Source organism: Leuciscus leuciscus, assembly GCF_965113295.1.
Source record: "Leuciscus leuciscus genome assembly, chromosome: 13".
NCBI lineage: Eukaryota > Metazoa > Chordata > Actinopteri > Cypriniformes > Leuciscidae > Leuciscus > Leuciscus leuciscus.
The window spans coordinates 42,596,450-42,620,240 of record NC_138737.1 but is presented as its reverse complement, the minus strand read 5'-3'; the positions used below and the strand labels follow the sequence as shown (position 1 = coordinate 42,620,240).

Below are 23,791 nucleotides of genomic sequence, written 5' to 3'. Positions count from 1 at the left end.
AAATCATAGCTGGAGCCTGTTTCTAAATGTAGGCTGTCTTTTCTTCTTTTGCCCACATTTGTTGCAACAAATCTTGTGATAAAGTCCATGCAAGATGTCAACAAAGCAAGTATAACTTTAATTCATTCAGTACTGAAAGCTTGAAAATGGTTCAAGCTAACTGAAGAAGCTCTATGGTCTCCAACATGTGCGCTGTATTTGATTCTGGCTGGACTGTCACGTCATGGACAGAACATGTATATTGAGAATAGCAGAGGGCCTAACACAGATCCTTGCAGCACTCTATCATTTACTGACGTTATCTTAGATTTTTCCCCGGTTAAATAGACAGAATGGTAATGGTCTGATTCGATCTAAACCAGGTGAATTCCTGTCCCTGAATACCAGTGTAATTTTGTAGTCGATCTAAGAGTATTTTTATGATCTATAGCAGTATTACTCATTGCGTGGCTCGCCAAGGTGGTAAATAATACAGTGATATGATCATGTACAATCAGTGAAATATCAATACAGATATTTCATAAAAACATTAAAAACAAGTAGGGCTATAACATAACCCATTCAAAAACTCAGTGTCTGCTCTATTACAAATAATTTCGATCAGATTGAAAGGGGTGGTTTATTCATTTTCTAATCTGATCGAGAGAACATGTAAACCATTGATCGGATTGAAAACCCGAAACTGAAAAAACTTGAAACCAAATTATTATGTCTACTGTTTAAAACAAATAAAGAACCAATGTAGGAGAATGGTTATAAGTGCAGACAGCGGGGAACTTTGTATTTATGTGCAGTGTGTGCATGTCAAAAAAAATCATTCCGATTTGAAGCTTGTGACATATAAACACGCACACCAACCCGATCACATGTAAACACTACATTCAGATTTATCCATCGGAACTAATTCAGTCCGATTGAAACAAAAGTTGTGCATGCCACTGCCAGTGACTCAATGCGGAGTTGCCAGTTAAGGCGGTCTTTCCAGCTCTTAACGCAGAATCTGCTTTTGGATGGTTAGATACATGATGGGCTAATGTAGAAAAAAAAATTACTTAAGGTCTTTAAATATATTCTGGGATGAATATATTCTGGAAATCCTGCTCTTTTGTCATTAAGGGAAATCATGTTACAAATTTGACTGGTAAATGATAAAGAATGATTTCCCCCTACTTTTGTATTTATTGCATTGCATATTGTATGTTCAGGGATGACAGATTGATAAGCAGACATGGTATTTATAACTGGATGTAACTTTTGATACTTTGCGGTAAAAGCAGCTCTCCTATTGAGTTTGTCCTATCAGTGTGGCTCTCATGAAAAACAGTGAAGACCACTGATCTATAGTGTCGAACGCAGCACTAAGATGAAGATTGGGACAATCAGACTCAGTTCCAGATTCAGCGTTGTCCTGTTCTCCTCGGTGGCAGGGTTAGGGTTAGGGTTAGGGTCAGGCCCAGGCCCCTGTCCTGCGTGCAGTGATTGCAGTCCTCCTGGCGAAGGACACAATAGATCCTGTCCCTCCGACCGAGATGAAGTCAGTCCCCAAGAAAAGCGGGGGGTTACGGCCAATCTTGGATCTGCGTGTCTTGAATCGGGCCCTGCACAAGCTCCCGTTCAAGATGCTAACGCAGAAACGCATCCTCACGTGCGTTCGCCCCCAGGATTGGTTTGCAGCGATCGACCTGAAGGACACGTACTTTCATGTATCGGTTCTGCCTCTGCCGTTTCTACGCTGTGGGTAGATTACGAGTTTCTCTCTTGATAGCGTGTATACCAAAGCAAGAGATAGTAGGGATTTGTTTCTAATATCTGAGAGTGTAACATTTGGCACAAGCACTTCAGACGAGTTAAAACTGTGTCCTGTTTTCTGAGTAACATTGAGAATATCTGTACAGATAGTCGAAACATTGCCGCCACGACCAATCATACCAACCGTCTGTCACTGATGCTGATGTGAATGGTGATGATTGGCTGATGTGATGCATGATTATTGGCTGATGTGATGTGAATGGTGATGATTGGCTGATGTGATGCATGATTATTGGCTGATGTGATGTGAATGGTGATGATTGGCTGATGTGATGCATGATTATTGGCTGATGTGATGTGAATGGTGATGATTGGCTGATGTGAATGGTGATGATTGGCTGATGTGAATGGTGATGATTGGCTGATGTGATGCGTGATGATAGGCTGATGTGATGCGTGATGATTGGCTGATGTGATGTGAATGGTGATGATTGGCTGATGTGATGCGTGATGATTGGCTGATGTGATGCATGATGATTGGCTGCTGCAGCGTAATAGTTTGTATCCTTGACCTGAGGTTCAGAGATACACTGTATGCTCTGGCCAAGCAGAGTAAAGTTCTGGGAGCGTATAAAGTAGCGCGACACGCCTTCGAGAAGCTGCAGGGCCTGAAGATCCCGTCCCGCTATCAGGAGAGCATGGAGCTGAGCTGCCTAACAGTGCGCTCCAAACCCTACCGGGACAGCGAGGTGAGTGTGTGTGTGTGTGTGTGTGTGTGTGTGTGTGTGTGTGTTATGTTACAGAAGGTGTGCCTGTTGGTAAAGCTTGTGTTTGCTGCAGGATTTGATCCCGATGTGTTTCCGCTGCTCCACCAACAACCCGTTGCTGAATAACCAGGGCAACTCCTGCATCAACTGCAGACAGCCGTTCATATTCTCTGCCTCCTCTTATGGTGAGCGCCTCATATACCTGTCAATCATAACCGGTGTTGTGTTCAACTACTGGCTGAAAAAGCAGGAGTGCATGAACAGTAGAATATTAGAGGTCTTCTTGTTGGTTCATTGTTCTGTTGTTTCTTCTGGCTTTTAGTCGACTGTCTGGTAAAACCTAATGATATTTGCCACAATGATTAGGTTTGTGAAATGTTTTTTGGCAGACCTTTACACAGTGTTGGTCAAACATGGATGAGATCATCTTCAGAACATTGTATGATTGTATTATGGTTGTATGATCAGCCATTTCAATAGTCTTCTCTGGAGGATAGCAGGCCAGGATCTTTCACATATCTGTGTGATGTATGGTGTGTGTTCAGAGGTTCTTCCGCTGGTGGAGTTTTATCTGGAGGAGGACATCTCGGATGAGGAGGCCGTGTCTCTGATCGACCTGGAAGTGCCTCGTGTGGAGAGAAGCAGCGGCTGGCAGGAGATGAGCAGCGGAGGTAACTCTCACCTCATATATATACATTTATATATATATATATTGTGGCAGGAGGAGCAAACGACAGACACAGTGGGAGTGGTGTCAGGCCTCGGAGAGGCATTTATTACAGCAAATAAACATAAAATGTCCAAAAATGGTGGAAATAAAGTGTTAAAACAAAAGGGGGGTCTGGTGTCCTCGTCGTGCCAGGGAATCGTGAAGGACGGGTAGTGAAGAGATGGGACGGGTCCAGGTAAGGGGGTGTCCGGCGGTCGCACGCACTTCTCTCTTCTCTCGGTCTGAGGCGTGAGGGGCGGCGGCTTCGGCATCGCGGCTTGTCCTCTCTAGGCCCCGATAACTGAGGGGAATAGCAGCCTGGCACCCTAGCCCGTTAGCGCCGTCACGCATGATTCTCCATTCACGAGGACACCAGCGTGCACAGGGGAAGAGGCCGGTCTCTCGAGGAGAGGCGCGCTCAGCATTTAACAGCGGCGGTGATGAGGCTTCATTCTCGTCAGGTGTGCCTCATCACACGCCGCCAGTTCTCCTCTTCAGCGTCCTCCTGCCAGAGAACAGCTTTAGGGACACTCGAGACTCATGCAGGGTTCGTATAGGCTGCTTCAAGTGATGGAATTTGACTTTTTGAAATTTAAGTCCTGGAAAACCCTTGAAAACAGCTATTTATTTAAGAAAATTATTGAAAGACAATATATGTGAAATTAGTGTTTAATTTTAAAATGTTAATCTTTTCATGCCAAATTAATGCTGCAGCCCATCTGATACAGATATAGAGCCATTTTGCATGGCTATGAGCGTAATATTCCTCATATCAAAGTATATGATACAGCTTTCATTCTTCAGCTCAATCATATATTCATGGGGGGAAAAATAAGTTTGAATAAGGACAGCGATATATTTGTCATAGTATCATTTCATTGGATAAAGTTACCGCAGTCATTGCTTGTGCTGCACTTTTTTGTACCATTTTGTTTTATTTGTTTATTTTGATTGATCTATTTAACTTTTTTTTGAATTTGAAAGATAAGATAGATATTGTTTAATAAGTGAGATCTCTGTTTGTAGTCCTTGCAAAGCCCAAAAAAAGCAGTGCTTGAAAAGTTCTTGAAAGTCCTGGAATTTGATTTTCCAGTGTGTGTACGAACCCTGTCATTGGTGCCAGTATCTGCAAGTTCTGATGAAAGGTCACTGGTTTCTTGTGTAATGAACTGCCCAATGAATTTTTTAGCTTGATTGGCAAGTGGATAAAGACTAGCAATTGTCTTTTACATTAAAAATGTGTTATTTTATTGTTGTGACATCCCTGTTTTGCTCTCCAGCTCTGTCTGCTCCCTATCACCTGCATTCTGATTGACAACACCTGTAATCTGGCAGCTCGTTAGAGGAATATAATCTAAACTCACGGTCTAGTGTACTTCTGACGCCCTCGCTCTGCTCTTACGCTCTGCTCTCCTTCACTAGTTTATTCTGTTGTAGCTTTTCTACCAAGTGTATTGATAGATACTTTGACAGTTTCATCTGCTATCTGGAAATTTCTTCTACTGACCTTTTTTTGGTTTCTGCCTGCTGTCATAAAATACAAAATCCCCCGAAAAACCCTTGGGTACAGAAACAACATAACAGAACAATATATCACATGATAACACCAGTCAACGTACAACGTGTGTGTGTGTGTGTGTGTGTGTGTGTGTGTGTGTGTCAGAATCCCAGTGTCTGAAGCTGGATGATGGGACTGAAGACCCAGAGGACGACCCCTTTACAGCCAAACTCAGCTTTGAGGTGAGACCGACTGAAGTGAATAACTGACAGATGAAAAACATGATTTTTCATAAATGCACATTCCTGGTGTTTCTTCAAGAAGACACATCGCTTTGGTTATCTTTCATCATAATAACTTGTAATAGACTTTTCAACTTACCATGTGGAAAACTAAAAAGAATGTAACCAATCATATCATAGCCATGTTTTCATCATTCAGACGATTCCTGATGAATAAAGTCCCACTTTCCTGCTTTACTCAAACACAGTCACATGACATTTCACCGTTTCATGTTGCATTGAAATGATCCCAAAGCCATGTTTGTTCTCCTTGTGTGTTACGAGTGCAGTAGTTCATCAGACGAGGCTTGATCACGGAATAAAAGCGTCTGCCAAATGCATAAACGCTTCCCAGAGAACAATATTATGTTCTAAGAACGTTTTGTTCACTTTCCCGTTAAATTATAAAAACGTTATTTCTGAATGTTTTCTTAACATTTAAAACGTCCAGTTTTAAAAACGAAAAGATCTTAATTTCTTATCGACTGAAGAAAGAAAGACATGAACATCTTTCAGGAGTGGGGGGGTGAGTAACCTATTAGCAAATTTAAATTCTGAAGTGAACTAATCCTTTAATGGGAACATTCCATTTCGTCATTCGTTATGGGAACGTTACTTTTGAATGTTCTCTGAACGTTCTGAAACTAGCATTAACAGCAACAACAAAAAAGATGAACGTCCAACTAAATGTTTCAGAAATAAAATGTTCCATGAGCGATATACAGTGGGGGAAATAATTATTTGATTCTACTGATTTTGTAAGTTCGCCCACTTACAAAGAAATGAAGGGTCTATCATTTTTATGTTAGGTTTATTTTAACGGATAGAGACAGAATATCAACCAGAAAATCCAGAAAAAACACATTATATCAATTATAATTATATTATATTATTACAATTATAAATTGATTTGATCCCCAAGCAAAACATGCCTTAGTACTTGGTGGAGAAACCTTTGTTGGCAAGCACAGAGGTAAGACGTTTCTTGTAGTTGGTCACCAGGTTTGCACACATCTCAGGAGGGATTCTGGTCCACTCCTCTTCACAGATCCTCTCTAAATCCTTAAGGTTTCTTGGCTGTCGCTTGGCAACTCGAAGTTTCAGCTCCCTCCACAGATTGTCTATAGGATTAAGGTGTGGACACTGGCTAGGCCACTCCAAGACCTTAATGTGCTTCTTCTTGAGCCTCTCCTTTGTTGCCTGGGCGTTGTGTTTTGGGTCGTTGTCATGCTGGAAGACCCATCCACGACCCATCTCCAGTGTTCTGGCTGAGGGACGGAGGTTCTCGTACAAGATTTTACGGTACATGGCCCTGTCCATCGGCCTCTCAGTACGGTGAAGTCGTCCTGTACCCCAGAGCATGATGTTTCCACCCCGTGCTTGGCTGTAGGGATGGTGTTCTTGGGGTCATAGTCAGCATTACTCTTCCTCCAAACATGACAAAAACTGATGCCAAACAGCTCAATTTTGGTCTCATCTGACCACAGCACTTTCTCCCAAGCCTTCCCTTAATCATCAGATGTTCACTGGCAAACTTCAGACGGGCCTGTACATGTGCCTTCTTGAGCAGGGGACCTTGCGGGTGCTGCAGGATTTCAGTCCACGGTGGCGTAGTGTGTTACCAGTGCTCTGCTTGATGACTGTGACCCAACTGCCTTGAGATCATTAACAAGCTCCTCCCGTGTAGTTCTGTGCTGATCCCTCTCCTTTCTCAGGATCATCCGTACCCCATGAGGCCAGATCTTGCATGGAGCTCCAGACCGAGGGCGATGGATTTTTCATTTTGTATTTCTTCCATTTCTGAATAATCACACCAGCAAAAGTCTCCTTCTCACCAAGCTTCTTGCTGATGGTGTTGTAGCCCATTCCAGCCTAGTGCAGGTCTTTAATCTGGTTTATAGACGGCTCTTTGGTCTTGCCCATGTGGTGGAGAGGATGGAATGGAAGACACAGATTCTGGAGACAGGTGTCCACTGACATTAGAACATTAGGAGTACTTTCTGAAAGTGGCAGGACTAATCTGTGTTCCACAAGGGCACATAAGCAACCTGTGGGAGGAAGAATCCTTGCTGGTTGTTTGGGGATCAAAAACGTATTTCACTCGATCAAATACTAATAAATTTACAACCTTTATATAATGTGTTTTTCTGGTTGATATTCTGTCTCTATCCGTTAAAATAAACCTACCATAAAAATTATAGACCCTTCATTTCTTTGTAAGTGGGTGAACTTACAAAATCAGCAGAGGATCAAAAAATTATTTCTCCCACTATAAATAATGTTTTGAGACATTATTAAAGACCAGATAACTCTGAACGAACGTTCTATTAGCGTTACTGGAAGAACATTTGTTCATAACTTTGAGAGAGCATTCCTGTCGGCTGGCTGTGGGTGATGTTGTCTGATGGTATTGTTGAAAGCGCTATATAAATGAAGGTGACTTGACTTGTCTCGGTGTGCTGTGATTGACAGCAGGGCGGCCGGGAGTTTGTGCCGGTGGTCGTGAGTCGGCCGGTGTTGAGGTCCATGTCCAGGCGAGATGTTCTGATCAAGCGCTGGCCAAAACCTCTCAGCTGGCAGTACTACCGGTCCCTGCTGCCCGACGTCAGCATCACCATGTGTCCGTCCTGCTTTCAGGTACACACACACACACACACACACACACACACAGGCTTCATGATTTCGGCCTGTTCCCTCTCTGTGATGTTTGATTGCATTCTGTTGTCTTTTCCAAAGATGTTTCACAGTGAGGACTACGAGCTGTTGGTTCTTCAGCACAACTGCTGCCCGTACTGCCGCAGACCCATCGATGAGCCCAGCGCGTAGTGTGTGTGTGTGAGAGTGTGTACTGCCGCAGACCCATCGATGAGCCCAGCTAGCTCATCTGCGTGTGCTGAATGTGCGCGATCTTGGTCTGATCAGGATCGAGCCGCTCCAATCCGTCAGTAAATGCCAGCTCAGCGCAGCTCTGATAGGATTACCGGGATCAACCGGCCAAAGTAGATTACAGTGTGTGTCCATGCATGCTCCTTATCACACTTACACAAACATACAGCTCACCATTTCACTGTCCTTTTAAATAAAGTTTTCATATTTATGCTCTAATGTGTATTGTTGTCATGTTTTCCTATCAGTTGAGCTGAAGTTTTTTTACATATTGTCTTTTAAAATATGGAAGTCATTCTAGTTTTGACAATTACGTGAATTATAGGAGCTCTTCTTATATCTTTTACTACTTCTGATTGGATCTGAGTGGAGTGGACATGGCCATTTGTGAAAGATTATTATTGGAAATATTTCCTTGAGTGTTTTGAATGCAGAACTAATTTATCATTTCCTTTTTCTGTCCTCAAAGTTATTTTCCATCTTGTAAGTCTCTATTAATATCCATTTAACTAACTTCATGTCCTCATCCTTTAGGAATTTATATTATATTTGGTGGGAAACCAAGAGCACAAAAATGATGTTTTGTGAGATTTGTCTCGCTCTGAAATGTTCCTGTTTGTTAAAATGACAGACATCGTCATTTCAAAAGATGGTTAATAAATGAACCCAGTGTCACTGAACTTTAGCTCTCTATTTCCATTCAGCATTATTTCAGTAATATTAATTGTTTTTGTCATTTATGTCAGTTTCAAGTGTAATAGCTGAAGTGTGCGTGGCTGGACTCGATCAGAGCGAGTTTCTGAAGTCTAAAGACTAGTTGATGGAAATCCAACAAACACCAGCAAACTTGCAATTGGATTTAGAAGCGAAACCTCCAGTGTCACACTGAACCGGCCTTGAATGCACTAGTCGGTTTTTGAGGGCATTCGGAGATACATTGGTACTGATTTATTTGAATTTGCGGGGTGGAAAATGAAAGTGTTACTGTGTTTACAGTCGGTTTACCTTCATGGATTATCAAGCCTCTCTGACCCCAATCTGCCTGTAACTCAATTCCTCCAAATTGCATGGCCTCTCTGTAATCTCATTAATCTGGGCACATGGGGTTCATATAAGAGGGACGCTTGAGCCCCGGGCAGCAGATCTCTCGCTCGCTCTCAGGGACTTTATTCCAGCTTCGTCTGTCCACTTTTTCTGTCTTGATCCTTAACCAGTGAACCGAATATGAACGGAACGGAAGGTCCGAACTTCTACGTGCCGATGTCCAACAAGACAGGTTTGGTCCGCAGCCCGTTTGAGGAGCCGCAGTATTACCTAGCGGAGCCGTGGAAGTACTCGCTTCTGGCCGCGTATATGCTCTTCCTCATCTCCACTTCATTCCCTGTAAACTTCCTCACGCTCTACGTCACGGTGCAGCACAAGAAGCTCCGCACGCCCCTCAACTTCATCCTGCTCAACCTGGCCGTGGCCGACCTGTTCATGGTGGTGGGCGGCTTCACCGTCACGCTCTACACGGCCCTGCACGGATACTTCAACTTGGGGGTCACGGGCTGCTACATCGAGGGCTTCTTCGCCACGCTGGGCGGTAAGTGCACTCACTCACCGCCGAAAAACCAAACCAACCAGTGCTCAAGACCAAATAAGGATCAGCATGCATTATAGGGACATGTTAAAAAAAAAACATGGTATTGTTGGGAGTCCCATGTGAAGACTGTGATGTACAGTATGGGTGGTCAAGGTCACTTTTATTGCACTTGTTACTGAGTACTGAGTAATAATAATTAACCACATGTACTTACTTTAGGATTTGGGTTAGGATTAGTTGCTTGCAATTATGCATCATTTAAAGTTATTACTAGAACAACTACATGTAAAATGACGAATACTGCAAAATAAAGTGTTACCGGTGATTCTCACAAAAATGTCAGGGTCATCATTTAAAAATAGCGCCAATTTTTTTAGACATTTTCATGACAATTTTGTGGCATGTTTTTCATGCAAATCTAACATCAAAGATTCTGTTATCAAGACCATTAAGCACATTTCACCCTCAAATCTAATAATTACCATTATACAAAAACTAATTATACATCCAGGTAGTGTTTGCTGTACAAAAAATAATAATAAATTGTAACCATCCAGATGAGTTACAGTAACATGAATAATTTTGGGGGGGACATAATGTGATAATGCAAAAAGAAAAACAAGGTTAAATATAGGCTTCTTTTTTTATTCTGATTTTGGGAAGGAAATATGAGCTGATCACAGTTTTCCTGAGATTCACACATAAGTGCTGTGAAATATTGCTTTTCATCCAGGCAGATAATGACTTCATATAACATTTTGTGGTCTGTTCTCATAACAGCATCTTTATGGTTGGATCTGATCTTGCGATTCAATACATTTCCATGTAATAGTTGACATTATATTTGGACCGTGTAGTCTAGGAGGACGTCTCTGTTACTGGTGTAACCCTCGTTCCCTGATGGAGGGGAAAAGAGATGTTGTCAAAATACACATTTGAGAGCCCCAAACACTTCTGACGTATTCTGAAAAAGCCAATGAAATTGGTGTGTGAAATTTGCATGCCAGGCCACGCCCCCGGACATATGGGTATATAACCCGAGCCGGCTGCACACATACTTAAGGTTTGTTCTGAGGAACTGAGACAGCATCTCAAACCCCTCAGATACAGTTCAAGTTTTGACCGTCAGGGAATGAGGTTTAGAAGGTTTCCATTTATGTCGGTCACTTCCGACATTGTGTCGAAATACCGACACTAGGGGTCCCTATACTAAACGTCAAAACATGTACTGTGTCACAAGGCATGGCAGTGCAAATGCTGGCAAGCCTCCATGTGCCAACTGAGCCACTGCGCAAGTGCAACTACACTAATTTGCGACCAACCAATGCCCAGGGTGAGGACCTCAGGTCTTCCAACCAAGAGGACCATCTCACCTCTTCCAGGGAGAGGTCACTCAAGCCATAGGCCTCTTCTGATTTTCCTCAAGAAAAGTTTTATTTTATGATGAGTAGACCTGTTTGTTAACGTTGGGAAGCATTCTCCTCCTCACCGAGAAAGGAACACTACGGAGACCTCATCCTACCCGTAGAAGGAGGTTAGCATGTGGAAAATACATACTATGCACTCACCAGATGGAGTACTACATAGGAAAGAGTTTTTCTGTGGTGGGCTCCACTTAAGGAGGGAGAGACTAGCGGCTTCACAGCGACTAATGACAGAGCTAGCTCCGCCCAGGGGAAGACATTGGGTTTACAGACAAGGAAACTGAAAAGTGAGAGAATACATCGTATGGGGTCACCGTTAGGGAACCACTATATACAGCGCACTAGCCAGATTACAAGGGCTTACCTGAAAAGGGGCATACCATGAGTAATGAGCTTGGTAGTGAGATCTCTCACCAAACTCAACCATCGCAATAGTGCTTAAGTGATGGAGAAGGATGGCCCAGGGTTCACCATTCAAGGGAAACTGGACCTAAAAAGTGCACGTTATCACCTCAGAGAGGTATAAGGTGCTAATACAACCACTGCATCCAACCAGTTTGAGTTTTAACTGCTATTACCTAAGACTCGAGATACAACTGTTTTCATGCGTGGATAAAATCTCACAAATGTTTTGGGCCTGCAGCTCTACATATGTCTGCTAATGAAGTACTGTTTGCTAGAGCCGAAGTGGTTGCGATATCCCTAGAGTGAGCCCTCATTCCCAATACGTTCTGGGCCTGATGAGCCCGGAGAATGGCATCCACAATCCAGTGGGCCATTCTTTGTTTGGAGCAGCGGCGGTTTCTTCATTAGGGCGATCGGGCGACGCACCACCAAAGTGTGAAAGGGACTTTTTCAATCACAATCTCATTCAACCACAGAGTTACGCTAGCAGTCACTCACTGTTGTTCTACATTTACATTTAGTCATTTAGCAGACGCCTTTATCCAAAGCGACTTACAAATTAGGACAAAAATTCAGCGAGTCATCATAAAGAGGCAAAAACAACAACAACGCAAGAAGTGCTCAAAATACGAAGTTCAGGTATTATTCAGAGTAGCATAAGCCTGATAAGTGATGTTTCAAAGGGAAAGGATTTTTTTTTTTTTTTTTTTTTATAAGGTTAAGTGCTCACGGAAGAGATGGGTTTTCAGCTGTCTTTTGAATGTTGTCAGGGATTCTGCATTCCGGATGAGGGTGGGGAGAGCGTTCCACCAGCATGGAACTGTGAATGAGAATGTTCTGGAAAGTGATTTTGTGGCTTTCTGTGATGGAACCACGAGACGTCGCTCGTTGACCGATCGTAGGTGTCTGGTAGGGATGTAGACTCGTAGGAGTGAGTGAAAGTAGGAGGGAGCTGAGCCTGTGATGGATCTGTAAGCAAGCGTCAGTGCCTTGAACTTGATGCGAGCAGCGAGAGGTAGCCAGTGCAGAGAGGTGAACAGAGGAGTGACGTGGGCCCTCTTGGGCTCGTTGAAGACAAGACGAGCTGCAGCATTCTGGATCATCTGTAGGGGTTTGGTCGCACATGCTGGAAGTCCAGCCAGAAGAGCATTGCAGTAGTCGAGCCTAGAGATGACCAGGGCCTGGACGATAAGTTGCGTTGCATGCTCAGTTAGGAAAGGCCTGATCTTCCTGATGTTGTGCAGTGCAAACCTGCATGATCGAGCTGTCTTTGAAATGTGATCAGTGAAGGTCAGCTGGTCATCAAACGTTACTCCAAGATTTCTGACCGATCTTGATGGGGTGATTAATGATGACTCTAGCTGGATGGTGAAGTCGTGCTGTAGAGACGGATTGGCAGGGAGGACGAGAAGCTCAGTCTTTGCCAGGTTGAGCTGCAGAACAAGCTGTTGAGCTTGTTCTGCCTCTGGATATAGTCCAATCAGCGCCAAGTCACGTTCTGTGGAGTACCGCCTCTTTTTGGGCGATTTCACTATGGCTGAAAATCGCCCAGAGTGTTCCCATAGACTTACATTCAAAGATTTTTTATTTTTTTTTGAACTGCAGGCACTGCAATGCATTCTCTATGGGTTCCGGGAGGGCTCGCACTAACGTCATCATACGTAAACTTCACTTGTGCAGCAATTGGTGGAAACAAATATACCTCTAATAATATTTAGCCATAAGCTGAAGTGACATCCAATAATTTCCTCAGTGCATAACTTACATTTCACAGACATATTCTCCATCTGTAAATGTTAGAAAGTCAATATTCCCAGTTTGCTGTCATGAGTGGGCGAACTTTCTGCAAGCTAAACTTACGTGAACAAGCGCCGCTGCGTGCATGCGCGCCGAACAGACGGAGCGCAATAGAATAGGAGCGCAATTATTCTGACTAAAATATACATTAGCACTAAATTATAAATATATTTAGCTAAAATATTTGTTGTTGAATATTTGTTGTTGTTGGTGAACATAAATGTGCTAGAGAATTTCAAACCTACATGTGTATTTTTATGATATTAGCTTTGTTTTTATTTTAATTTATTTAATTGAAGTTTAGTAAATTTAACTACTTCTTTAAAAAGCATTATTTTGTTTTTAAATTGTAATGTTGCAATGTTAGAATGTAATGTGATTTGACCCCTTTTTTGGATAGACTGCAGATAGACAGCAAGGTTACACTATGTTTGTTTTTATAACCTTCAATATGAACATTGTTTGTAGGACAATATTGATCAGGATATTAAATATATAAAAAAAATTTAAATACAGTTTTTTTATTTTATTATTCAAATAGAAAAATAATAATTAAATACTCAGATTATACCATACATCGCCATTTAGCCCAAAAATTCAGATTTATTTGGCAATTGGCTATTTCCCAACCCTACCGGCTGAAGTTTTAGCTAAACTTTAGGCTAATGATAGCTACATTATTATCACTGTTAAATTGTTATTTAACAATTAGCCTACATTCAGTCCTGGATTAATAATTCAGTTTGTTGCGCCCCCCCAATTTTTTTTAGCACCAGCCACCACTGGTTTGGAGACATGTTTCCCTTTCTGCTGATCTTAAAAGCAGACAAAGTCTGAAGCTCTGTGTCTGGGTCTAGATAGATGCACAGAGTGCACACTGGACACAGCAGAGACAGGGCTGGTTCTCCCCCCTCAGGAGGGATTGCTGGCAAGTTCACCACTTGGTCCCTGAAGGGAGTAGTCCATGGATATCCAGGCCAGGCTCTCAGGACAACGTGAGAGTAGGCCGGCCCAAATTCCAGGCACAATTCATTAACGGAGAAGGCTTTTTGGTCCCCCCCACCCTCTGGACGCAGGTGAGTGCAATCAGGAGGGCCGTTTTCATAGTGAGGGCACTAAGCTTGATGGACTGCAGGGGCTCAAATGGATCTCTCTGCAGGGCCTGAAGGACCAGAGAGAGATCCCAAGAGGGGATAAGGCAAGGTCTAGGAGGGTTTTGCCTCAGTGTACCTCTCAAGAACCTAACTATCAGGTTGTGCTTTCCTATGGACCTACCACCCACTGTGTCGTGATTAGCCCCTGTAGCGGCCATGTACACTTTAAGGGTAGAGGCCGACAGGTGCCTCTCCAGGCCCTGCGGAAGAAAGGAAAGCACAGAGCAAACGTGACAACTCCATGGGTCTTCACTTCGGGAAGCACACCATGTAGTAAAGAGGCGCATTTTCAAGGCGTAGAGCCGCCTAGTAGAGGGGGCTCTGGCCTGAGTAAGGCCAGATCCCCCTCTAGACCGCTGGTGATAGTCCAGGGACAAGAGGTGGAGCTTCCAGAGGTATGGGCGCGGGTGCCTGATTGTGCCATGCCCCTGAGAAAGAAGGTTCTTCCTCAGGGAATCCACCAGGGAGGGGCCAATGTCATCAGCGTGAGCCCCGAAAACCAAGTTTGGTTGGGCCAGTAGGGCGCAACCATTTGGACTTGTTCTTCTTCCTCCCGACTTTGCACAGAGTGTGACATGTGATGGAATTGGATGCCGCCCTGGCGATTTATATATGCCACTGTTGCTGTGTTGTCTGTCTGTCACAGCATGCTTGACCTGAATCAACAGTCGAAACTTCCTTAGAGCTAGTAGCATGGCCAACAACTCAAGGCAGTTGATGTGCCAGCGCAGTCTGGGCACCTGTTGCATACAGTGTCCCAGCCGGTCTCAGAGGAGTCTGCAGTGACAACAACAACACACACTCGTTCAGGAACTCTGACCAAGGACTGAATAAACGGCGGTAAATCATTGTGATGACCACACGATGTGTGCCGCGGTGCCATGCCCATCTTGGGACTCAAGTTTGAAGCCAATGCTGAAGCGATCTCATATGCATCAACCTCAGCGATGTGACTGCAGCGGAGGAAGCCATATGCCCCAGAAGCCTCTGAAAATTATTCAGTGGAACTACTGTTTTGTGCTTGAACAATCTCAAGTAGTTCAGCACTGACTGTGCACAGTGTTGAGAAAGACGTGCTTTCATGGCGATCGAGTCTAACTCCACACAGAGAAAAGAGATGCTCTGCTTGCTCTTCTCCCAATCTGGCTAAGTGCTCGAGGACCAGGGCAACCTCTTGAATGGGACACTGTGCAGGGCCCGATTCAACATTCGCAGAACTAGGATTGGTCGTGCTTTTGTAAAACCCGTTTTTCATCCTGGCTGGAGAGATAGGCTCTCTTGTGTGCTTTGCCAGTAGGACCGCTGTATTGTGCTGAAATCCAGCAGAAGATGCTCTATTGCAGATGTGAATGGATTTGGTTCTCTTGCAGAGTGAAGCTGGCTTGGGCTCCAAAGAACAAAGCTTAAGTTTGTCTGCAGCCGGCTTGCCTTATATAGCCATATGGGGCCGTGTCCTGACATGCAAATTCCACACACCAATTCCATTGGCCTTTTCTGAATACTTCAGAGGTATTTGGGGCTCTCTAGGGTGCACCCTAAGGTCGGCATTTTGACACAACGTCAAAAGTGAAAGGGTTTGTTCTACGTTATCCAACATCACATTTTCCTTCCTTGCCACAGTTGCTTTTTTCTTGCACACTAGGGGAGTAAAAATAAAGTATTATGTCACTGTTAAGTAACTGCTTAAGTTCAAACAAATTGACCAAAATCTAAACTATGATTTGTGTAATTTTAGTTAAGACAGTGACACACATCAGTTCATAGTATAACTACACCAAAACATAACTAGATAAAAAAGTTCTTCGAGACAAACTGTAAGTTGGCTTGAGAAAGCCGGACCAGAAAGTTTGAAGAAGTTTTAAAAGCTTTAAGTTTAAAGTAGTTTAAAGGTTAAAGTAGTTAGAAGTTTGAAGTAGTTTAAAGTATAGTTTGAAGTTTAAAGTAGTTTGAAGTAGTTTAAAGTATGATAGATAGATAGATAGATAGATAGATAGATAGATAGATAGATAGATAGATAGATAGATAGATAGATAGATAGATAGATAGATAGATAGATAGATAGATAGATAGATAGATAGATAGATAGATAGATAGATAGATAGATAACGGTTTATCTAAAATAAGTTTATTAGTTTAAATGAGTCTCAATTAATTTATTTATTTATGAGTTTAAAAGTTCATAAGTGTATGAATTCATGAGTTTATAAGTGTTCGAGTTTATGAGTTTAGAGTTTGTTTAAATGAAGTAAATTTAGTAGTTTGAAGTATAACTTAGTTTGAAGTTTAAATTAGTTTGAAGTTTAAAGTAGTTTGAGATAGATAGAGTTTGGAGTATGTAGAGTTAAAGCTCAAGGAGGAGATTGAGTTGTAAATTTCAGAGTAAGATGAAGAAGAATAACTAGAATGTGCATTTCCTGAAGAAAATGTGAGAGGTGCTTGCAGTGGCAAAACTCGCCACTTGGTTGCTGGGGTGTTTCTAGTGGGTTGCTAAGGCATTCTGGGTGGTTGCTAGGTGGTTGATATGGTGTTTTGGGTGGTTGCTAAGGGGTTGCTAGGTGGTTACTATGGTGTTTTGGGTGGTTGCTAGGGTATTCTGGGTGGATGCTATGCGGTTGCTAGGGTGTTCTGGGTGGTTGCTAGGCGGTTGCTATGGTGTTCTGGGTGGTTGCTATGGTGTTCTGGGTGGTTTCTAGGGCATTGCTAGGCAGTTGCTAGGGTGTTATGGTCGGTTGCTATGGTGTTGTTAGGCAGTTGCTAAGGTATTCTGGGTGGTTTCTAGGCAGTTACTAAGGTATTCTGGGTGGTTGCTGGGCGGTTGCTAGGGTGTTCTGGTTGTTTGCTATGGTGATGCTAGGCGGTTGCTAGGGTATTCTGGGTGGTTGCTAGGGTGTTGTTAGGCGGTTGCTAGGGTGTTTTGGGTGGTTGCTATGGAGTTCTTTGCATGTCCTTGGCAAGATTTAGAACTTAACTAATCACCATTAGCATGTAGCTGTTCACTGCGTTTCATGGGCCGACCTTCGCCATAGTAAGTCAATGGGGCAACTTTGGGCGCCTCTTGCCCCCCAAGGGTGCAACGTTTACCCCATTGTGAGGTATGTTCTTACAGATGCCTGTCAGCCTCTTCAAATGTGGTGACCCACACATTTCTGCGAAATCATCGCTCAGAGCTATGAGTGGTCAAAGTTCGTCGCAATGTTAAGTCTATGGGATTTTTTGGCCTCTTTTTTACTCCTGGGGCGAACACCGTACCCCCGATTGCTTATAAAAGATAGAGCACACCTCTCCTCAATGAGCCGTACGATTTGACGCCTCATTCATGGGTCTGTGACAAACTTTTGTCCGGAATAATAAGACCTAGAATGTACATTTCCTGAAGAAAATGTGAGTGGTGCTTGCAGTGGCAAAACTCAGCACGGTTGCTAGGGTGTTTCTAGTGGGTTGCTAGGGTGTTCTGGGTGGTTGCTAGGTGGTTACTTGGGTATTCTGGGTGGTTGCAAGGCAGTTGCTAGGGTGTTCTGGGTGGTTGCTAGTCGGTTGCTAGGGTGCTCTGGGTGGTTTCTATGGTGTTGCTAGGTGGTTGCAAGGGTATTCTGGGTGGTTGCTAGGGCATTGCTAGGTGGTTGCTAGGGTGTTCTGGGTGGTTGATATTGTGTTGCTAGGCGGTTATTACAGTATTATGGGTGGTTGCTAGGGCGTTGCTAGGCAGTTGCTAGGGTGTTCTGGGTGGTTTCTATGGTGTTGCTAGGCGGTTGCTAGGGTGTTCTGGGTGGTTGCTAGACGGTTTCTAGGGTGTTATGGGTGGTTGCTAGGGTGTTCTGGGTGGTTGTGGGTGACTGCTAGGCAGTTGCTAAGGTGTTCTGGGTGGTTGCTAGGGTATTTTGGGTGATTTCTTGGCAGTTGCTAAGGTATTCTGGGTGGTTGCTATGGTGTTGCTAGGTGGTTGCAAGGGTATTCTGGGGTATTCTTAACTGCTAAAATCTGGACTAATTCATAATAACACATTTGGCTCCAAAACTCTGGAATAGTCTTCCTGATACTGTTCGTTGCTCAGACTCGCTCTCCCAGTTTAAAACTAGATTAAAGTCGCATCTCTTCAGCCAGGCATTCTTATAATCCTACAGTTCAAACTACAATCCGGCCTCTAGCTCATAAATGCCAGAGGAGAACTGGCCCCCGACTGAGCCTGGGTTCTCCCAAGGTTTTTTTTCTCCATTAGGTCACCTGATGGAGTTTTAGGACACCATTAGGTCACTTGATGGAGTTTTTCGGTTCCTTGCCACTGTTGCCTTTGGCTTGCTCAGTTGGGAATATTTTGGAGATATTTAATTTAATTTTATCAATCAATAAATTCCTCTTGAAAAAAACTTTGTTGTATTATTTTAATTTAATACTGTGAAGCTGCTTTGATACAATCTGTATTGTGAAAAGCGCTATACAAATAAACTTGACTTGACTTGACTAATAGGCGTTACAAACATTAACATCATTAATTTCTGTAAAGCCCTCTACAAATAGAACTGAACTGACTACATTTCGATTGAGCTGAACTGAGTGATTATGATCTTCTCTATGTTTCTCAGGTGAGATTGCGCTGTGGTCTCTGGTGGTCTTGGCTATTGAGCGCTACATTGTCGTGTGTAAGCCGATGAGCACGTTCCGTTTTGGTGAGACGCATGGCATCATAGGAGTGGGCTTCACCTGGGTCATGGCCCTCACCTGCGCTGTGCCGCCCCTACTGGGCTGGTCCAGGTAAACAATCACGCTTTTCAGAAAAATACGCAGGTTTAGAAACTGATTTTTAACTTTTCCCACGACAGTATAATCTGAAAGTGCATTCAAGCCTAATAAACATATGGCTGTGATGAATGCAGAGACATTTGGCGGGTTAGACTATAAGAACAACAGACGTACATGGCTGTGTGTGTGTGTGTGTGTGTGTGCAGGTATATTCCCGAGGGGATGCAGTGCTCTTGTGGAATAGATTACTACACTCCCAAACCGGAAATCAACAACACCTCGTTTGTCATCTACATGTTCATCCTTCATTTCTTTATCCCAATGCTGATCATCTTCTTCTGCTACAGTCGTCTGCTCTGCACTGTCCGCGCGGTAAGACACACACACGCACACACACACACACACACACACACACACACACACACACACACACACACACACACACACACACACACACACACACACACGTATACACACACACACACACACACACACACACACATACTCACACTCACACTCATACACACACACACACACACACACACACACACACACACACACGCACACACACGCACACACACACACACACACACACACACACACGCACACACACGCACACACACACACACACACACACACACACACACACACACACGCACACACACTCACACTCACACTCACACTCACACTCACACTCACACTCACACTCACGCACACACGCTCTCTCACACACACACACACACACACACACACACACACACACACACACACACACACACACAGAAATACACCAGAGCTGGAAAGTCAGACTCATTTGTGTGAATTGGTTTTTGTGAACAGTTCATTGCAATAAAAATATATCTGATTATTGCACTTAAATTTGAAGATCATATTACTTATCATTTGCTCCTTATAGAACCACCTTGCGGCCAATTTTCACAAAATTTGGTACACATTTTTCACACAATGTATGGATATATAATTTTTTTGTAATGGTAGGCCATTCAGATTTGATCTCATTAGTCGCTGAAATTTGATTGGCGGGCGGCCATGTTTTTGAAGTATCCTAGTGTTAGGGGATTTTCAGTTAAGGACCCATATATGATTATTTAAGACCAAGGGCCCTCTCTCGCACCCAGCACAATTGACTTTGTACAGTGACGCATGTATCATTCCTATTTTGCACCCGACGCACAGCGGACTTTTCCCTCCACAGACGCACGTCGGTAAATTAGGGAATGAACTTGCGCTCTCGGGGGCGGTTCAGCGAAAAGAGGAGGCGTGTTCCGGCGCAAACGTTCCCTGGTGCTATTTTGCAGTTTCAGAAAACAATCCCGCCACTGACCAGGAGAAACCTAGTCTAAAGTCAGTGGCGTGTTCAGATGCTATTTTAAGGGCGCATGCTTGGCCATAATGTAGCGTGTGCACACCGCTCACACACTTTGCTTCTCTCATCTACACAGACGCAGCAGTTCTCATTTTTGCAAATCATACATTATTACAAGGAAAAATATTCCACACGAGGGAAATCATTGTGGTGTCCATGAAGATGTGAAAAAATAGGCATAAATCTAGCTTATACATTTACCCAAATTATCGTACGCCTGTTTAACCGAAGCTAATTTGTGTGTGTTTCTCCATCCCCAATGTCACTTCTCTGTGTTTTACGGCCCTGACGAGAACGTCGGTCTCCTCGGCTGTGAACCGCTCCTGGCAAATCCACAGTTATAATAGCAATCCGCCATGGAACAAGCGCGCCTGCTCTTAAAGGGAATGTGAGATGACGCTCTGATTGGTTTATTTCACGTTACGCCCAAACCACACCTATGAGTAATGAAGCTTCTTCAGACCAACACATTTTAGATTTGCGTCGGGCGCAAGAGTCATTTATCCCGCCGGTATAATAGCAACAGCGCCAAGACCCACCCACAAAGTTACTTGCGTTTCACGCTTGATACTTGCGTTTTCAGATCGTCAAAATAGGGCCCATAGAGTTAAAGTGCAGTCAATTTAAGACAAGAGTCAGAATTATAATAAATTAAAGAAAAGTTTTACTGAAGATAGTTTGCAGAGTCCTCAGGCAGAAGTCAGCTTCAAGACTCAAGTTCGTAGGCCGCTCCGCTTACAGTTACAGAGATCACAGCAGTTATACCCTACACCAAGGTCTAAGCTCCGTCCTTGCTTCAGGTTGAATGATTCTGATTGGCTAAGAAATAGATAAACATAGTCATTTTGCACACATGGACTGATAGGCAGAAGCACATCTCCATAGTCCGTACGGCTGCCACCAGGACCCTGAGTTTGGAACCAGTGGTCCTCCGAGGTCACAACACTGTGTGTCCGCCAGCATGTCGAAGAAAACAAGTCAGTCAATCTCCAATAATGCCACTTGTTCCTTAACCTGTAACCAAGAAGACTAACACACACACACACACACACAAGCTTGGATTTGGCCAGGCTGAAGCAGCAGTCCAGAATCCCTTCTCTAGTCATAACCCTAACCCTAACCCTTCTCTAGTCATATTAGAGGATATGTTAGGATCAACCAAAGAAGATGCATACCACTTTTCAACTTCTTGGATCATGTGGTCTTCAGTTGTAGCTCCCCCTGTTAGCGTTATTTTATGAAACTTGGTGTGCGTCCTCAGAATGTCCTGTTGTCTGTGTGTGTCATGTCTATGGGTGATTGGACATTGCATTCATCAGATATGGGTCAACTTGTAAAAATGCGTGTCACCTGACCAATTATATGGAGTCATAAGAGAATTTTCATAACCATCATAATTTAGTTGTTTCCCTGACAGGTGTTCCGACCAGATCAGCCAAATTTCATTGTATTGGTTAATTGAGAAAAACAGACTTAAGGGTATGGTTCACCCAAAAATTAAAACTCTATCATCATCCACTCGCCCTCATGTCATTCCAATCCAAACCTGTATGACCTTCTTCATTCTGCAGAACGCAGAAGAAGATTTTTTAAAGAATGTTGGAAACCAAACAGTTTTGATGACCATTTACGCAACTGCACAACATAAAGCTTCTTTACTGGCATTGATGGTTCCATTAAGAACCTTTAACAATCCATGGAATTGATAACCCATCCAGTCTAGGAATGCTTTTACTAAGCCATTTCTTGATAAAGGCCACAAGAACTCGTTCTGACATATAAACTCAGGTTAGTTGACCTCTATGAAGAGCCAGTGTTTCACACCATAATAATATATGACACTACAGCATTGTACCAATCAGCATCGAGGACTATGAATATCTGATATAGTATCTGATTGTTTTATGTAATTGTTTAATTCTCTGTTGTCAGGCTGCTGCTCAACAGCAGGAATCAGAGACGACCCAGCGTGCCGAGCGGGAAGTGACTCGTATGGTGATCGTCATGGTGATTGCGTACCTGGTGTGCTGGGTGCCGTATGCCAGTGTGGCCTGGTACATCTTTGCCAATCAGGGGGCTGAATTTGGTCCTGTCGCCATGACAGTACCAGCTTTCTTTGCCAAGAGTGCGGCGCTCTACAACCCGGTCATCTACATCTTACTCAACAGACAGGTGAGACTGTGACTCACGCACTTTAATACTTCTATATGTGTATTATATTATATTTAGGGCTGAAAAAGTGATCATGAGCCCAATTACATCAAAATCAAAGTTCTGTTGCTTTTGGTCCTCTACTGTATTTGCTTGTAGAATTTTAACTGATGAGAACGCACTTTAGACACAATGCTGCCAGTTACTTTGTTGTTGGTCTACCATCAATAATTCAGCGATTAAGAGCATGAGGGTCTTAAGGTCAACTCCCAGGGAATGCGTGAACAGATTAAATGAACAATTTGAATACATTGTAAGTTATGTTGGATAAAACGTCTGCCAAAATGCTTACATGTGATACAACTGGGTTACTAGTCCAGATTTGCCGGTGTCATGAACAGAGTCTTGGACTTCAATTTGAGCAATTTGTAGCTTTGTTAATTTTCCATTTTTCATTGCGATTTTAATAAACAGAGTACCCATTAAACTTTACTGAAATTATTGGGGGTCCAAGTTTGACACATCTGACACCGGACACCCCTAGTTTCTATAGAAAGCACAAGCTCTACACATTCCACCACAGTAACTGTTAACTGCTGTCATGTGTTTACACTGGTTCAGTTCAGGAACTGCATGCTCACTACGGTCTGCTGTGGGAAGAACCCGTTTGGAGAGGAGGAGAGTATGATGGTCTCCAGTAAGACTCAGTCCTCGATGGTCTCGTCCGCTCAAGTGGCTCCCACCTGAACATCCCAACGGCTGAGAACTGGACCGGGCCGGCCCGCAGACTCCCACAGGCCAAACAGCGCTCCTCAAATCTACATCATCTTATTCTGCCTCTGTATCGTAAAGACGGGCCAGTCAGATCTCTATAATACTGCCGTATGTCTTGAACTGTGTGCAACTGTGCATTTATAGGGGAAATCCTTTCAATGTCTGTTCCATTATCTTCGGCTTCACCAGCGCTTGTTGATTCTCCAGGTGTTAGATGAATATGTAGCTAGGGTCAGAATCTGTACATTTTGACTATTGTAGGCTGATGTTTTGATGTGGACAGAAGTGATCCTGAGCGCTGGAGCCATAAGAGACCTCAGGAGAAACCATTCTGTGAACGTTTAGATGTAAATGTTGTCTGTGGAAGAATTAAGATTGAATATGTAAATGTGTGACGATATAAATTTGCCTGAAGATTAAAAATACAGATGCAAAGATGAAATAAAAGCTCATGTGAAACTCGCACTTGGAAACATGACAAAGAAAA

At 43.4% G+C, this 23,791-nt stretch overlaps 2 protein-coding genes across 3 annotated transcripts in view; both read left to right on the top strand.

Annotated features, from left to right (window-relative positions):
* Positions 1–8,109, top strand: part of ift122 (intraflagellar transport 122 homolog (Chlamydomonas)) — a 57,374-nt gene extending 49,265 nt beyond the window's left edge. The window contains exons 24-29 of one of the 2 annotated variants that reach the window (XM_082187378.1): positions 2,333–2,498; positions 2,590–2,701; positions 3,062–3,187; positions 4,889–4,965; positions 7,480–7,641; positions 7,741–8,109. In XM_082187378.1, coding sequence (XP_082043504.1) covers positions 2,333–2,498; positions 2,590–2,701; positions 3,062–3,187; positions 4,889–4,965; positions 7,480–7,641; positions 7,741–7,830 — 733 coding nt within the window. In that variant the 3' untranslated portion in view covers positions 7,831–8,109. Of the gene's footprint in view, positions 1–2,332; positions 2,499–2,589; positions 2,702–3,061; positions 3,188–4,888; positions 4,966–7,476; positions 7,642–7,740 lie in introns of both variants that reach the window. The other variant, XM_082187377.1, reaches the window with a different exon arrangement.
* Positions 8,110–8,208: 99 nt separating this feature from the next.
* exorh (extra-ocular rhodopsin) lies at positions 8,209–23,791 on the top strand. Its single transcript, XM_082187417.1, has 5 exons — positions 8,209–9,475; positions 18,836–19,004; positions 19,199–19,364; positions 22,312–22,551; positions 23,152–23,791. Exons 1-5 carry the CDS (start codon positions 9,115–9,117, stop codon positions 23,275–23,277), a joined length of 1,062 nt encoding a protein of 353 aa, XP_082043543.1. The 5' UTR covers positions 8,209–9,114; the 3' UTR covers positions 23,278–23,791.

Bases quoted from the DNA above. Each gene is read 5' to 3' on its own strand.
- exorh (XM_082187417.1), top strand. From the start codon at position 9,115: ATGAACGGAACGGAAGGTCCGAACTTCTACGTGCCGATGTCCAACAAG. The intron at 19,365-22,311 runs GTAAGACACACA...CTCTGTTGTCAG, and splicing joins TGCTCTGCACTGTCCGCGCG to GCTGCTGCTCAACAGCAGGA. The intron at 22,552-23,151 runs GTGAGACTGTGA...ACACTGGTTCAG, and splicing joins ACATCTTACTCAACAGACAG to TTCAGGAACTGCATGCTCAC.